The sequence below is a fragment of the Rhopilema esculentum genome, chromosome 16 (genome assembly GCF_057945365.1).
Source record: "Rhopilema esculentum isolate cy_ngs chromosome 16, ASM5794536v1, whole genome shotgun sequence".
In the NCBI taxonomy this organism is placed as follows: Eukaryota; Metazoa; Cnidaria; class Scyphozoa; order Rhizostomeae; family Rhizostomatidae; genus Rhopilema; species Rhopilema esculentum.
Genome location: NC_142830.1, coordinates 7,216,056 through 7,232,558, shown reverse-complemented (window position 1 = coordinate 7,232,558; position 16,503 = coordinate 7,216,056). Strand labels below are relative to the sequence as shown.

Genomic DNA, 16,503 nt, shown 5'->3' with positions numbered 1-16,503 from the left:
TAAACTGGTTGAAAGACGGAACATGAAGTAGAGAATAAAGTTATTTCCCAACGTTATTTCATGCTCATTTACATGAGATACCAATTTTCTTCTCTACTGCATTCGATTTCGAGCACAAGTGTGCTTGAAGAGACGTGTGAAATATTTGGTGATTCACTCATCTTAAGGGAAAAGACAAGCAAAAACAGTTTAATCAGTTTTGTTCAATGAAGATAACAGCTATATGTACCTTGGAAAAGTATGCTCATTACAAGAAAAACAAAATTACAGTATATCAACTATCGTTTTGAAGTTTGGTAGTAAAATTTAACAAGGATTTGAACTTCTACCAGCTTCTGTTGCAGACTTAAGTCAATGATAGTCATTCACAGTTGACAGATCTTACTACAGCGTAATTTTGCATCTTGCTAAGTTAGAACAGGCGACAAGGCGACATTTGAAGTTTTTTCTTGAATAGAGAACTGACAAAACTGAAAAACAAGCAGTACATGTAAAAAATCGTGAATATGATTATATTTGGCAGAATGTAAGTTTCGTGTTTTGGATACTACAAAATGGAGAACTTGTAACCAAAACGCGTTCGTAGTCGATATTTGAGCTTTCAGGCGTTTTCGTCTCTGGCGCATATGCTGAAAACTACCCACGTCGTGCCCCCTATGCAACTGGTAATGACATTCCTGTTCCCTTATGATCATTGCACAATATTTTTTCAATCATTTGTGGTTTCAACTTTTGTTTGATTATTCTGAATTTTTAAAGCTTATAGTTAAAAAGATTTAAAGGATACGGACAGACTTGTCATCTTTTTTTGACTTTCAGTTAACGGATTGGCTGCGTATCTCAGTGTGTTATTCGTAAGCTATGTCTAGCACTATCTGTATGGCAGTACTGCAGTTTCCATGCTTTGACTGGAAGGAAACTTTAAATGGAAAGGATTGATAAAATATACAATTTTTTGCTCTATAAAGTAAATCTTGCACTAGATTGTTCTAGCTTTCAAAAATAATCCTATTTAAAAAGACATTTTAATTGCTTCGCGCTATAGATATATTCTACATCAGGAATCATAATGAAGACAATATAAGCATATGATTCCTTAAGAAATTATCAGATTAATCGAATTATTATAATTCCAGAATATAAAAAACAGATTTTAGTCCCTTAGCTGTTATATTCCTCAAATATAAGTAAAATATGAACAACTTAGCTATTTTATTTTCTTGATATATCCAAAATGTATTGTTGCCAAAAAGAAAAGGAAGGACACTAAATTGTGCTTTATAGGCAGTAAAATATATCTAGGATTATATTTAATGTTCAATGTCATGTTTAAGACATCGATGGATGCATTTATCGTCAAGGTTAATAAAAGTCGGTTTGTTCATTAATCAGTGTTATAGAGTGATTTAGTTCTTAAAAAATGCAGATGGCACCTGTAAATAGGAATTTACGCGATGGTGGTAGAGCTGGCGGGATTGTTGGTGGAAGAGCTGGCGGGATTCATGGCGGAAGAGCTGGTTGGGGTGGATTGTGGCTCTGGTAGTGATCGAGGGACACTTAGGGACTTACGTGGGTCGATATTACAACAGACTTTGGGACTCTCTTGGCACTTTTTATGGATATTTTTTCCTTCATATTATTATCAGACATATCACTTTCTAAGATCCACTTTCTCTAATCTTTATTTTTCAAGACTGACACCACTTGTTCTCTATAACTTTAAAAAGCTCACATCAATCTCGACAACACAAAACAAGACTGCTAAACCTTCTTTTTCTCAAAAACTCATGTTTGATTGTTTTCTCCTAAGATAGCCAACTTATTTCATTTTATTTGCGTTTTTAGGCCAAAAACGATTCTTCTGCGGTGATGGATGCGATGTTGGTTGTGCCCCTGACTGTTCACCGATGTGCTGTGGAGCCCCACCACCAATGCCAGCTCCTTGTGCCCCACCACCTCCTCCTCCACCACCACCACCGCCACCACCAATTCCAGGCCCACCAGGTCCCGTAGGACCACCTGGTTCACCTGGTGGCCCAGGAATGCCAGGACCAAGAGGACCCAACGGATGCTTTGGTCCAGCTGGACCAATTGGACCAGCCGGCCCCCCAGGACCTCCTGGTGCCCCTGGCTTAGCTGCTCCTCCACCACCTCCTTGCCCTCCTGTTTGTCAACAGTGGTCATATATGATCCATCCACCTGCACCACCACCCCCACTCCCACCACCACCCCCACCACCATGTCCACCAGCCTGCCCTCCACCATGTTGTGCTCCTCCACCTCCACCATGTTGCGGTTAGATCGTTTCCTGGTTTAACAAAGCTAAGCAGGACATTATTGAAGACCTACAGAAGAAGCCACATGTGTACTGGTTAACATAACTGCGTGCATTATTAGAAAGATAAATTTGAAGCCTGAGACAGGCAAAAATGTATATGCAATGCTTATCATAAAGCAGAGGATTTTAGACAAAGTTTGCGTTGCCAAGCCTATTCAGTCCGTTTAACGCTAGCAAACTAACATAATCATTCATTTTGTATCGTTTTTCAGTTCCATCTTTTAAAAATTACTAGATATTTGTTTATCTATCATTTGCTTCAGGTGTAATCAAAAATTATAAAAGAAATATAAAATGAATCAATCACTGTCTTTTTATCTTATGAAAGTATCAAGATAGGCTATAATTCAGTGAATTTGTGACCATAATTCACAGGCACGGGTTAACCCATATTGTGAAGCCACCAAGATTCCTAGTTCCTTGACTTTAATTTGAATAATTGAGGTTACAATACTCCGTTCACTATACTGACTAAAATAAGGTAGGAAGGGCTCAAAGTTCTTGTTGCATTACAGTTCTTTAGCAAACTGATCTGCTAATATCTCATCATTAATAGAACGTATCAAGAAAATCCAATTAATGGTCAAAATTCCTTTGTCTTCTAAACACTGATCATTGTCTCTTCTTCATTAGTTAAAAATCGAACAGTCTTTCAGTCTCTACGCATTTGTTGCCTCACGTTTTGCTTTGCATGAACTTCACTTATTTTATAAAAAAGACAAAGCTCAGAATTTGTACCAAATACCTAAGAGCTACTTTTTAGAAGAGAAAACCACCTTAAAACGAGAAAACATGAAATTGAACCCCCACCAGGTTCCGCAGGTTAAGGACTGCAGGTTTTTTTGACTATGAGAAACAATTATCATGAACAGGCGCCCCTTCCCCCCTCCCCCTCCGCGAATAGACTATCCTTCAAGCTATACTTAAAATTGCCGTTTCACCTAAACGCACTATTGTCTTGTGATTTTCTTCGTTGATAGATCTTGCTTATTTAGTTTTTAAGACCTAAACAAATGCACCCAAAACTTCTAAATATGAGCGGAGTGAAGGGAGGGGTAAGGGGGCGGCCGCCTCCCCCAATCCTCAGAATGTTGGTCTCCGAGGAAAGTGCAAATCTATAATAAAATTAGTACCTTAGAATGGGGGGATATATAAGACAAAATTAAAACATTTTAAAAGACTGCAAGCAAACGACTATAAGAAATTCTGAAATGTATTTTAAGCTAGTATGAAGGGCGTGGTCGCAAAAAGTTTCTGCTTGCTTCGCTCACAGGGGACACTACCGAAGTTGACACTACCTCTACCGAAGTTTTAAAGTTTCCCCTCGTTTAAGGGTTTACATAGAAAATTCCTTCGCGTTCTTTAGACATTCCCAATTAAATAGAAACTAAAATGCTAAAGCACTTCAATCGTTAACAAAACTGGATTCTGAAATGCTTTTCGGAGATTTTGCAGATTTTGCTCCAAAGAGAACGGATTTAGTACTGGAAAATCATTTTTGTTGGAAGGAACATGTTGTTTTATCCATAGGTTGGGAGATAGGGTAAACAACATGTTCCTTCCAGCATAAGAAACACACTGCCTCTCAAGCTTGGTTTCCACTATGGGTTAACGTGAGATAATTCTGAGCTAAATTGAAAATTAACTCATGGTCTAAATTCAAGTTAACTTGAGATAGTGTGAAATAGCGTGAGATAACGCGAGCTATCTCAAAATTAACCCATGTACCGATTCGGTTTCCACTTGAGATAGAATTAAGTATTGAAATTTCAGAAATCACATTTTATTTGAGTCTTCCAGCTATGGCGGGCGTCTTACAAGAACAACTTATTTTACTTCTGCTTTTGAGAATACTTAGAAGGAAAATATTTTTTGCTAGAAGTGCCGTTCGCGATCTGCGCCAAGGTTTTCTGTACGGAGAGTCTACCAAAAAAAGATATGCGTTTGGTGAATACGACCACTTGCAACAGGATCTTAGAAATGAGAAAATGTTTCTCTTATTTCACAATTAATTTTTTTAGTAAAGAAAACTGTTTTCAACATCTAAAGTAATACTCAGTGCAAGTGCGTTGCGTAAGAACCTCAGTGCAAATTATAGCACCTTCCCCTCCCACGCATCGGCTTCTTTTGATAAGATGTTATCTCAAGTTAACTCATGAGCTTGAAATCAAAAAATTTTGTTTCCAAGCTCATGAGATAACGTGAGTTAGCGTGAGTTAATTTTCATGAGATAATTTTTCATGAGCGTTTCCACTATGAGATAATTTTTAAACCAACTCGGATCACAAAATTATCTCAAATTAACTCACGTTAACTCATAGTGGAAACCAAGCTTCAAAGAGAACAGCCTCCTCGATCTAGTAGGTCTAGAAACCGTGTTAAAACAAGGGATTCTGCTATCGGTCAACATCTTTTAAATAACCCAGATTATGCAATACTCTATAATGACGACATGTTTCAGATAATTGGCAGGGCCCGCCGTCTTTCCATCCAGCATTTTTGGAATCGATCTACATACAAACAAAAAAGCCGCCATTGTGTTGACAGAAGGAGTTCGTTTTCTCTCTTGGACTCCAGTGGTAATTTTTCTTTAGGCACACGGCACTGATTGGACAACTATACCGGTCTTGTGCGTGCGTTTTCCTGATTGGCCTATTTCGATCCACAACTAGGTATATCTTTTCATCGTGTTCTTTCAGACCTTTATTCTGACGTTTTATGCCACGAGGATTATAGAAGAAAAAGCTTTTAGCCAGTATGTTATAAAATGTTTGCTTTTTCAAAGCCATTTGCTGTTCAAGCAAAAGCGTTAAGTTATTTTCTCAATGCCGAATGCATTCCTCATGCTTATCTCAATTTCAATGCATCTACAACAAAAAAATGTTTTCTTCGCAAAAGAGTTTAAGTAATTTCAGCTCCCTATAAAAGGATTATCCAAGCTCTTAAAAATCATGTTTACTGGAATATATTTGTGAAGAGGCTAGTTTTCTTGAATTGTCTTGCACTACATTCTCTCTAAATTTTCATAGTCTTGAGTAATTTTCCTAAAGTGAATAGAAAATCTTCCAAGAGGCTTTAGAGGACCCTTGCTTTATAGCTTAGTGTCTTTATGAAAAGTACAGTATTTAAAAATTATTTTTAGCAACAATGAGTTGTTTTTAAAAACTGTTCGAACCACGGTATGAAGTCGGTTGATGGTAATACTGCAAGTAACCACCAACCTCGCCCTCGTCAACGGTCGCTTACATTGGTAGCGAGGCTCATGAAGAAGATCGTCTCAAAGCTGAAGTTGACAAGAAGAGTAAGGTGAGTTTCCGATGATTTATACCAAGTCTCCGGCTATGTGATTTATATCATTTTAATGTTAATAACAACAGAAAGGGATTTGAATATTTTTCCTGAGTTATATGTAGAGGTTTGATTTTTAAAAACTCTATTCCTATAATGGAGGAAAGCGGGAAAAACGACGAATGTAAACAACTGGTCAAAATTGTTGCTCCTATACCAAGCCTGTCAATGCCAAGTACTTTCGAAGGGACACAAAATAAAGATATTGATTTTCCAAAGCAAATGTATCTTCGGCCTGCAAATATAGATATTGTTATAACGCCATGCGACAGCACTGTACAGAGCCCTTATGAACAAACTAATCTAATGACAAAGCTCATGAGGTCTCACAAAAGGATTCTTAGGAAGAATCGGCACTCTAGGCTTGATTGGCTATGCACGTCTGCCAATGAGAAACGGCTGCGAACTGCCGCTTCAACCAAAGACGTAACTGCAGCCAAAAATTTAATAAGCAAACACCCAGATGTTGATTTGAACTGTTCAGATGAAAAGCAAAGAACTCCCCTACATATATGTGCTGCTAATGGCTGCGAAGAAATTGTGAGATTGTTGCTAGAAAACGGAGCCAGTCCCGATGTCAAAGATGTCAATGGTAATACACCTTTACATCTAGCTGCTTGTTCCGGCAAAGTTCCCATTGTCACATTACTTCTTCACCATGGAGCAGATATTTCAGCTACTGATTCTTTTGGAAAAACACCACTGCATCTAGCACTTGCACGTCTCAGAGTATTTCATAAATCGGATGGTGGTGCAAATGAATCTTGTTTCAATTATTTGCAAAGAAGGACCCACATCAAGGATATAGCAGATTTGTTAAAGGAATATTTTTATAGAAAAGGAACTGAGAAGGAGAAGGCAGATATTTTGATGCTATCGAACCAGATTTCCAGCCTAACTTCAAAAGAGCAGGTAATGTGGCACTCTAATTCATATATAGCTTACTACTTTACTTTTTGTCTCATCAAGATATATGGACCACATTTGATAATAACTATTGGTTAAGCAAGGTTGTCTTTTCATTTAGGGGTTTTGGAACCTGTCTTCTCTAAAAAAGATTCCTTACTTGTATAGACAGAAAGAGTTTTTTTTATCTTAGTCTGTAGATTTTTGAGAGGTTGGCCTCTGTGAAGGTCACTGATTGCTCAAAAACAAGGAAACAATCAAATAGGTTTTTGTTATGCCCACTTTACTTTTTATCTGCAAATTGTTATAAGTTTTTGTTTACATTTTGGTCATTAGCAAGGGTTTTATATTGGAAACATGCCTGACAAAAATTATTTTAAGTATTCTAGCCTCACCACTTTTCCATGCTATTTTGAAACTTACATATATATATGTTTATTGTTATGTTATTTTTGAAATAATGTTAGAGGCCATCTTGGCCTAAATACCTTGTTTAATTAAAAGAAACAAAAAAACAAAAAAATAATTGTATATAGTTTGTTGTTTATGATTTGCCTGTCAATTTTCCTGTACCAAGTGCTAATATTTGATTTAAGTGCTTTGCAGATTTTCCAAGAGTGTTTCTTTGGACAGGCTTCAGAAAACATCAAACAGAATAATAGTTATATGTGAACATATAAGTTATTATCTTTCAGGTTGTTAAGGACAGAATTGCAGTTAAAAACTTTTTTACAAGCAGATTGATAAAAATCTGAATGATGATTGGAAGCTCAAAGTAGTCTGCTTCTGAAATGCAAATCCTACTGATAAATGACATGGTCTTCTTCTATGCAAAGCCATCTTTTGAGTATGAGTAATTTTTTTAGTGTCTAATACAAGCTAGTGATCAGAGTATCGATAAGCTTGAAAAGATTTCTGCTAATTTAAGACTAGAATAATGTCATGACTGCTTTTCCTGTTACACACACTTGAACCCCACGATGTCAAGATGAAGTGATTTTTACTGGGCACTAAGACAAGTCAGCAACTTATTACAAACATTTTATATCTGAGGAAAAGTATTTATACCAAAGGCTAGATTAGAATCAGTTGTGTTCAATCCAAATTTTTCTGAATGATTGTTGCCTTGAAAACTTTTGCTACATATTCTTTTTGGTCTTTCTATTTCTCAGATTTTTAGATTTTGCAAGGGACGATCTTTTTCAAAAGCTTGTAAAAACTTTAAGGAAATATCTCTAAAAGTTCCTGGTGATTTCATGAAATTCATTGCTAATATGTAAAATGCCCTAAGGTATAAATCTTACAGACCATGAGCCTGCCTTACATTTCCCAATATAACCACGGGAAAAGACAATCAAAATTTTCAGTTTTTTTAGCTGGCCTGTTAATTACAAGTATTTTTGCTTAAAATTAACATTCTTCGTGAATCAAATGCTTTTAACTAAAGGTCAAGCTGTAGCTTTTAGGTAAAATTTGCTCTCAGTCTTTAAATAAGTTATAGAGTACCTAAGTGATGACGTCATAAAAATTTATTTTTAGAATTTTTGAATTTTGATCCCAGGACCTAAAAGAGCATCATGAAGTACCTCTAAATATGCAAAATCAGTTAAAGGCATTACGAATTTGGTCTAGGTTCAAAACTTTATGAACCAGGCCAGAATAACAGAAATCTGGTGGCAAACTTGAAATCTTTCATTGGCCATATCTCGCCCAATTTGGAACATATCTAGCTAATATTGCACATTGAGAGGTATTTTATATTGTTCTTTCAGATTATGCGGCCAAATTTGAGAAATTCTAAAAATAGATTTTTGATGACGTCACACTTGGGTGCTCTATTGGGATAACACAGAGAAAAGCCTTTTTGTTTTTAGTCCCAGTTTGTAGATAACCTTGAAGGGAATGTTCAACTTGAAATGAATGAAGGTCATTATTTTTAAGATAAGAGAAGAAAAAAGAATTAAAGCACTGATCTCGAAAAAAAACTTGATTGACCTTATGGCCTTGAAATGCCAAAGTTTGAGGACTGATCAATTTCTAAAGGAAGAGATCTCCAAACAGAAGGGGAAGCTTTTTTGATTTATATGAGCTGCATTGCTTTGCATATGAGTGCAGAAAATAAAACCACAGAAGAGGAGAATGCTCTTAGGATTGATAGTAAACGGTACTCTCTTTGAATGGGCTGCTCACAATTAAAACTCAATCAAGTCTTTTTTTATAGATCAATGAATTCAAGCAATACTTAAAGAGGCACAAGTTCATGTTTATAGATAACAATCAAAAGTAATAGTCATGTTATATTTTTAATAATGGTGCTTTTGTACTGCAGGTTGATGAAGTTGGAGACTTGTTACTGAATTTTACCCAGATGGCAATTGATAACAAAGATAATATTTCCTGACATTGGATTACATTCCTCCAGAGAAAATTGTGTATATAGACTTTGTTATGCTTGTATGGTAGTGTAAGTTTAGCTAAATTATATTTCAAAAGCAATTGTTTATTATTAATTATATAGAATAATATGCATGTGTACATAATAAACTCAAGTAATAATGCTATAAAGAATAATAAAAAAGAAATATGAATGCAAAATTTGATATTTTTTCGTTTTCAATAAGAACTGTATCACATTTATGTTGTTTGATATTTTATTTTCTTAATTATAATGTTGATTATGAGTTTAATATTCTTAATTATATTGTTAATTATTTTACACAGAACTTTAGAATGTCTTCAACATAGATATTCTTAAGTATGCTGGTATACCTTCGCCTGTCTTTTTGGGTATAACACCGCACCATTTTTTAAAAGTCTAAATCACCTTGCTGCAATTTCAATTTGCTTTTATCCTTAGCATCCCTCCATCACTGTGATTGTCCTCTTTTTAATTAAGAAGATACAGCAAGGCTAATGCAAATATTTCCGTTAATAATAAAGATGCTAATGAATAAATCCTTGCATTTGAAATCATGTCACAATGTTTCTTGATCCTGTTTGGCCCTTGTCATTCAAATATAATGATCGCCCTTTCGACTAATCTTGTTTGAATATATCCGGAAAAAAACCAATAAATCACCGCGGGCAAAATGTGGTCTTTTGGGTTGCGAGTTCTCGGTCTTCCTTCAAAGAATTTACCAGGAAAACCCCTTAACAGAAGAAAACCGATAGATAATGTTTGCATTGTTGAGTGTTCTCTTTTGTTGACCTTATCCAGCAGAGGCGGCCTGGCCTTTTTCGCCTGGAGGGGCCAGCAGCAAAATGGCGCCCTTCATAACTAACATTATTGTCTTTTTTCTGAAAAGATCGGCATTCTGGTAGTGCTCTTATATTTTTTAATCTTGTATGTCAAGAATAGACTGACCCCCACGTGAGAACAGGGTCCCAATTATAAAATTTTTTCATGGGGGTGTCAGGACAATGTTTCATGGGGGTCTCTTCGAAGCCAATTTAAGCAGATAAACTAAATAAAAATGTGTCAAGAACATGTTTAGGGAAATTCCAAGAGTTACCCATACGATGTGGTAAAATGAGGGTTTTGTTCTCTTTGTAACTGTTGTGTTCATTTGGCACCTTGGAGGGGAATCCAAAGCGCCAGATAAAATATTTACCTTTGTTTTGCTAAACTTGTAATTTGGAGGAACTTAATAAGCTCAAAACATAGATATAACACAACTTACAGTGAGGGGGCAAACTAAGGGGGTTTCGGGGAAAAAAATTATTGAAAGTGTCGGTCCTAGACAATAAGTGGAGGATTCCAGTTACTCATAGGGCTAGAAAATGCGATTTCTAACTTATCTGTGAATTCACTATGGCACAATTGAAAGATGCTAGAATTGATTATAAGGCATTTGATATAAAATGAAGTAAATATTTTATCTAACTTTAAAGGAATATTATAAAAGACCAAAAACGCAACCGTTAAGAAAATTAGGCCTGACCCTTGAAAAGAAACCTTAAGTACCTACTAAAGGAACGACCAAGGGGCGAGCTTGAGTTAAAGGGCATTCGTAAGATAATTCTCAGCTTTTACTAATTCCTTCGTATCTGCCATTTTATTTCGATTTTCTGTACGTATCTGGAACATTGGCTATCTTTTGGCTTAAGGAATTTTTTTACAGGTTTTGAGAAGTGTCGTCATGAATAAGGCACTATTTACAACCAGAATTTAATATGAATATATCTGATCTTATGATCTTATGGCTGGTTTCAAGGGCACTTAAATGAATAGGGCACTCTGGCCCCTTGCCCATCCTATCAAAGGCAACAGGGGCAGTTGACCTCCTGCGCCCTCTTCCCCGGCGTTCCTGAGAAACATGAAGTCAATGTTTTGAGTTAAAAGTAATCTGTTTAATGTTTCCTTTTTGAAGAAACATAATAAGAGCTGGTTTCATATGATTTAGCGCTGGAATATGTTTTAGCTTTGAATGCACTTTGTAGCGCTATTTCTTCATATCTTGTGCACATAAAAAACTGTACGTTCGTGGAAGTGATTTGAGATAGCAGACGGACTAATCTAGGATGAAACAGTTAAACAACCGAATGTATGTTAATTAGGTCTCTGAAGGCCAGTAGAGCCAAAGAGACTCATTGAAATTCAAAATTTTCCCTAGAAGAGGGTGGGGCATGAGTCCGGACACCCTAAACACAGACTGTCTTCGGAGTATTTCTGTGTGCTCCATAAATGCTGTGCCCTCCACACAAAGGAATTTAACAACAAGTTTCCTGACACTGCTCTAAAAAATTTATTAATTTTTGCCCCATGCGAACAGTACAAATGTTTTGTCTGGGTAATACAGGCGGCCCAAGTGCCCTAAAATGACTGTTAGAAGGGGGTATGGGGCCATGCACCCAAAGAAAGTTTTTAATTTTAAGGCGTCTCCTTTGTCTCTGCTGACCTCATAGAGACCTAATAATCAGACAAGTCGGCCGTATCAAACTTTTTTCGGCACTCTATACAAGCTTTAGTGCCCCTATAAAAAAGTCAGCTGGGGGGTCCTGGTCCCCCCGCCCCCCTGCCAGGCCGCCACTGTTATCAGGTCCGTTAAATTGTAATTTGCATTGCAGCTGATTAAATAAGTCTATTTTCATGAAATTTAGTCCCATTTACAAGACGACAGGCTGTATTTTCCCAGTTTTGTAAAATCTCTACAGTTTTCTACCCATTATGATTTAATTTTAAGCGAAGTTTTAGCATTTTCGCATAGAGGAGTGTTTTTTTGCGCATTTGCAAATGGAGTGTTTCATCTGAAAAGACATCAACCATGAAAATATGTTAGGGTTGGTTCGTGAGTGCTTTTTTACTCAATCGCACCTGCAGCTAAAACCAGTGGACCCGAATCATCAAAAGAACACCTTCCGTTCTGTTAATTAAATTTGATTCATAAAACAGAGGATTTATTTCTTTTCATTCTAAGCAGCAGTGCTTTTCTTAGGCGCTTTTCTTTGTATTAGTATTTGTATTAGGACAGTGTTTAGCGTAAGTATTAGGACACCTGGAAAATATGCTTATCGAGTAGTATCTTGGCTGCCCTCTCAATGTCACCACGCTTCGAGATTCCTTCGCCTGGAAGTGAAAGTCTGGTCATGTCAGGGACTCGAAGCCTAGATCCTTGGGTCTTTTTTTCGCGACCATAACCAATGAGCCATCCTCGCACTCATTATTGGCCTACTGAGTTACATTTTTAGCTGTTTGAATTTATTGTGTCCAGGGCCCGCGTCACCGGGGAGGGTGTGGTGGCCATTGCCCCCAACTTTTTCGCGAAGAAAGAAGTTTTAAAGCTGCAATAAAAGGGGAAAGAAGCTTTGACCCCCTTCTTTTGCTGGCCTTGCTCCCCCTCCCACTTTCAAATTCGTGACGCGGGCCCTGGTGTTGGATGTTGAATAATTATATGCAAAAAAGTGTTTCAATTGTTCATAATAATCGAATGCAAAACAAACAATACTTGTACCTTGACCAACCATGGGTTAAAGTTTGCCAAACAGGAGACGCAACTTGGAGAAAGATTGTACCCGTGTGTTTCCAGTCAAAACCATTCTGGCCAGTTTCACGACAACAACTTGGTAATCACAATTTTCATGAATGTTACTTAGACAGATGATTGACAGTGGGAATATGAACAAGGTTAATGGGAACAAGCTTAATCCTGTTATTGACTGAGGGTATCTCACCCCTTTCCTACCAAATATGGCTTGTGTTGATAAATTTTCAAATATGAATTAATATTGTGTGCACAGCCAGATAAATCTAATGCTAAAACATCAATACAATCAACTTAAGATACATAAAAAATATTTGTTAGATTTCCTCAAATATTAATTTTTTTAATTAAACATGGAAGATCCAATCCATAAAACGTTTATTTTGAAGTTATTCGATTGCAGCATACATAATTTTCTGCTTTATTGGAAGACGGGACGAAGGCCATGTAGTTACAGGACACCACAGAATAGAGGCTTTCATCATTTTCAAAATGAATTATTGTGTAATACCTAATCATGACGAGTGAATAAAACCTAATAAAAAGCTACATCAAGTTCCTTTCTGCCTTTCCAAAATCATATCATCTTTTGAAAGACCATGCACTATTTTCTGATTTACCTCAATCTAGGCTTGTTGAAATCCGTTTATATTCCGAAAAATTTTTATCCTTGTGCATGGAGAGGTAATTAATTTCCTCACCAGAAGTACTCAACTATGCGACTAGTTAGAGGTCGCCGATTGGCCAAAAAAGGAACAAACAAAAGCTGTCATTCTCCTTTGAAGTGTTTTCGATCTGCACCTGAACATAAATTTCCTTTCACCTTTGACTGTTATGCAAGGCAATTTCGGAAGAAAGATTGCTTAAGTGCGAAGCAAAATTTACCCATTTTCTGTGCAACCTGGAAATTTTTATTATTCTTTGAAAAGCCTTTTTGGACAACTTTCCACACAAAACCTGTAAAAAAGGAAGAACTTTTATAAGGAATCGATATTTTTGTTTCTCTTAGGCAACCGAAGCCTCCGTTTTTGTGTCGAAATGACACTCTACAGCCTAAACACAGAAATGTTCTATCTTTTTATATTTTTAAACCAAAAGTTGGCACCGTGAAAAAGTTATAATGGAGGAGCAATATGTTAACTCTTTAGTAGGCAGAAATAAATTTACAAAGGTATTTAACCGCTCTTAGACCAAAGCATTAATGGTAACTGAAACTAATGCAAAAAATGTTCAGGCTCATGCGAAATGCAACGATTAAAGAAAGAAGCAGGATAATTCATAGCTCCATATGGCCTAATGATATCATCTCTGCATAGCATTCTCATTCAAATCAGCTAGACTACGGTGCGTGCTTTGTGAATCGCTTTTCTAGATGTTCCAGAATTCAACAGTGGACAACAAATTCAATAGGGCCCTGTCCGGTCTGGTTCATTTTCATTTTGGTTTAAAACGCTAATTTTGGTTTTAAGGTATTTTTGTCGACACTAAAGGGACTATGGGTGCCTCTTCCATCGTCTCTGCTTAGAGACCTCTTGTAAATATCTCCTTTTCCCATCGTTGTCACCAGGGCCGTCGCGAGGAAAGCCTTGTTGGGGGGGGTGTGGACTACAAATTTACCTGATTAAAAAATTTTTGCCTGAAATTCTTTAGTTGCTGTCACAAACCTCTGCAATGCATTTTGTTAATCTAACTCTGTATATAACTCACAACTTTCATTTTAATTTGATAATAACGGAATTTTCCTAATAGTTTTGTCAAATCTCTATATCGGAACGGGGAAAGGTTATAGTTACTACCCGAGGCGGCACTGGCTGCCGCCGAAGGAGCAGAAAATTTTCGAATTTTGATGCTTCTAGTTCCCTGGAAAATGCACTCTTTCAAGCCATGTTGTCATTTACTTCTATAGCTAGGTAACAAGCAGCACTGGTTGTCAATTTAGATCCCTCTCTCCATCTTAGCATGCCTTTTAAATGTAAAAAAATCTGGAGCTCATAGTGAATTGCAGTTGACGCTTCTACCGAGAAACTTTAGGGGAAATGGACACAAGACGCAATTTTACCTGAAGAGGGCCCGAATTTTTCGATTTAGTGCCAACAAGAAATCTTCAAAGCTTCAAATCATTAGTTTGTTTACCTTCATTCATATCAAGGAATATCATATTTAACCAATGGAGCAACTACCTTTGCTTGATCCTTTATTGATTTTATGACATGAAGGTCTCTAAAATACCTAAAGCGTTTCTTCCACCAAGCGGATTTTACCTGAAATTTCCTATTGAGATACTACTGGGGGTGTGACAACCCCCGACACACCCCGGTCGCGACGCCCCTGGTTTTCACTTGGACCAAAAGCAACTACTTGTTTTGGCATCCATAGTTGTTTACTGGCCTGCTTGACATGGTTTTGAAATATACATTTCGATTATTTTTTTAGAAATGAAGTTTTCAAAAAGTAAATCAGTTATTTGTAAGAAACATTCGATAAAGAACCAAAAGTTCTCAGGAGAATCTATACAAGCTTGCACACAAGACTGTAGATTCGATAAATATTTTTCATGGAATGGTGATTTATTTCTTAATTGTATATCAAGAAATAAATCGCAAGAAACGGAAAAATTCATTTTTGGGTTTACTTTTAATTCTAAATGTATTTTTTGGGTTAGAATTTCATAACCCAATATGGCACTTCCATTCTATACCAGAATATCCCATTGAAAAAGAATCACGCACTAATTTTTTTGAAAAAAAAACATTACTTGGTACATTTAAGACATTATCTGGGATCTTAGCAAACAATTAAGAGATATAGTGACACAGGGCCAAGGCTTTTCAAACTTAAATACCAAATAAACATTAGATTATCACTAGAAAAGACTTTAAGATTTCAAGGTATGAGAAGTTGAAGGCATCTTGCTTCATTACGTATCTTGCTCTCAGTGGCAAGGGAGATGTGCATTGTTTATGGCAGGTAACAGTCTATTTACCGTTGAAAGGGTATTCTAAAGAAGTTAGGGGAGGGGGGATTTGGGCCTTCTGCAATGTAAATTTTAAAAGAGCCCTCCACTATCATAACTTACAAACATTTTTGTGTTATATGTAAATAAGTTGACCCTAATTAAAATTCAATATAGATCATAGATATGCTAATTCAATATACTATCATAAAACCCTTCTTTCATCTAAAATAAGTAACTGGAACAAATATCTACGATGAAACAACTAAATGACAAACCCCTATTTACATTTGTGCAAGATATCGTTTCAACATAGACACTTGTGCATTGTTTATGGCAGGTAACAGTCTATTTACCGTTAAAAGGGTATTCTAAAGAAGTTAGGGGAGGGGGTATTTTGACCCTCTGCAATGTTAATTTTAAAAAGGCCCTCCACTATCATAACTTACAAACATTTTTGTGTTATATGAAAATAAGTTGACCCTAATTAAAATTCATTATATATCATAAATATGCTAATTCAATATACTATCATAAAACCCTTCTTTCATCTACAATAAGTAACTGGAACAAATATCTACGATGAAACAACTAAATGACAAGCCCCTATTTACATTTGTGCAAGATATCTTTTCAAGCTGTTCGCGGGGCATGCCTGCACCCAAGGTCTAGCACCACTAAACTAAAAGCATTACTGTCAATTTATGGAGTTTTCTTTGGTAACCTTAGGTCAGTTTTTGTATTCCTATGATCCTTTTAAGTTAGTTGGAGGTTTTTGTGAAAAGATTGCACATGTTTTGTGGATCTAGCCTATAAAGAGATTTGAAGACATTGAACTAAGTAGTAATAATCTCATCTATGGTCCTCCAGGCAAGGTTCTTTGTGAGAAGTTGGTCCGAGCATCTAAACTGCTGCCAGTCATAAAGCAGGTATGTTTTGGGTGTCACGTTTTCGCCACGCTTATATTTGTAATCGAA

General features: G+C 36.4%; 1 protein-coding gene across 1 annotated transcript; it reads left to right on the top strand.

Annotated features, from left to right (window-relative positions):
* The first annotated feature begins 4,682 nt into the window (after window positions 1-4,682).
* On the top strand, window positions 4,683-12,983 carry LOC135682890 (ankyrin repeat domain-containing protein 54). The gene is made up of 2 exons (XM_065197973.2): window positions 4,683-6,598; window positions 8,922-12,983. The coding sequence occupies exons 1-2, from the start codon at window positions 5,783-5,785 to the stop codon at window positions 8,991-8,993; spliced, it is 888 nt and encodes a 295-aa protein (XP_065054045.2). The 5' UTR covers window positions 4,683-5,782; the 3' UTR covers window positions 8,994-12,983.
* Window positions 12,984-16,503: the final 3,520 nt, after the last annotated feature.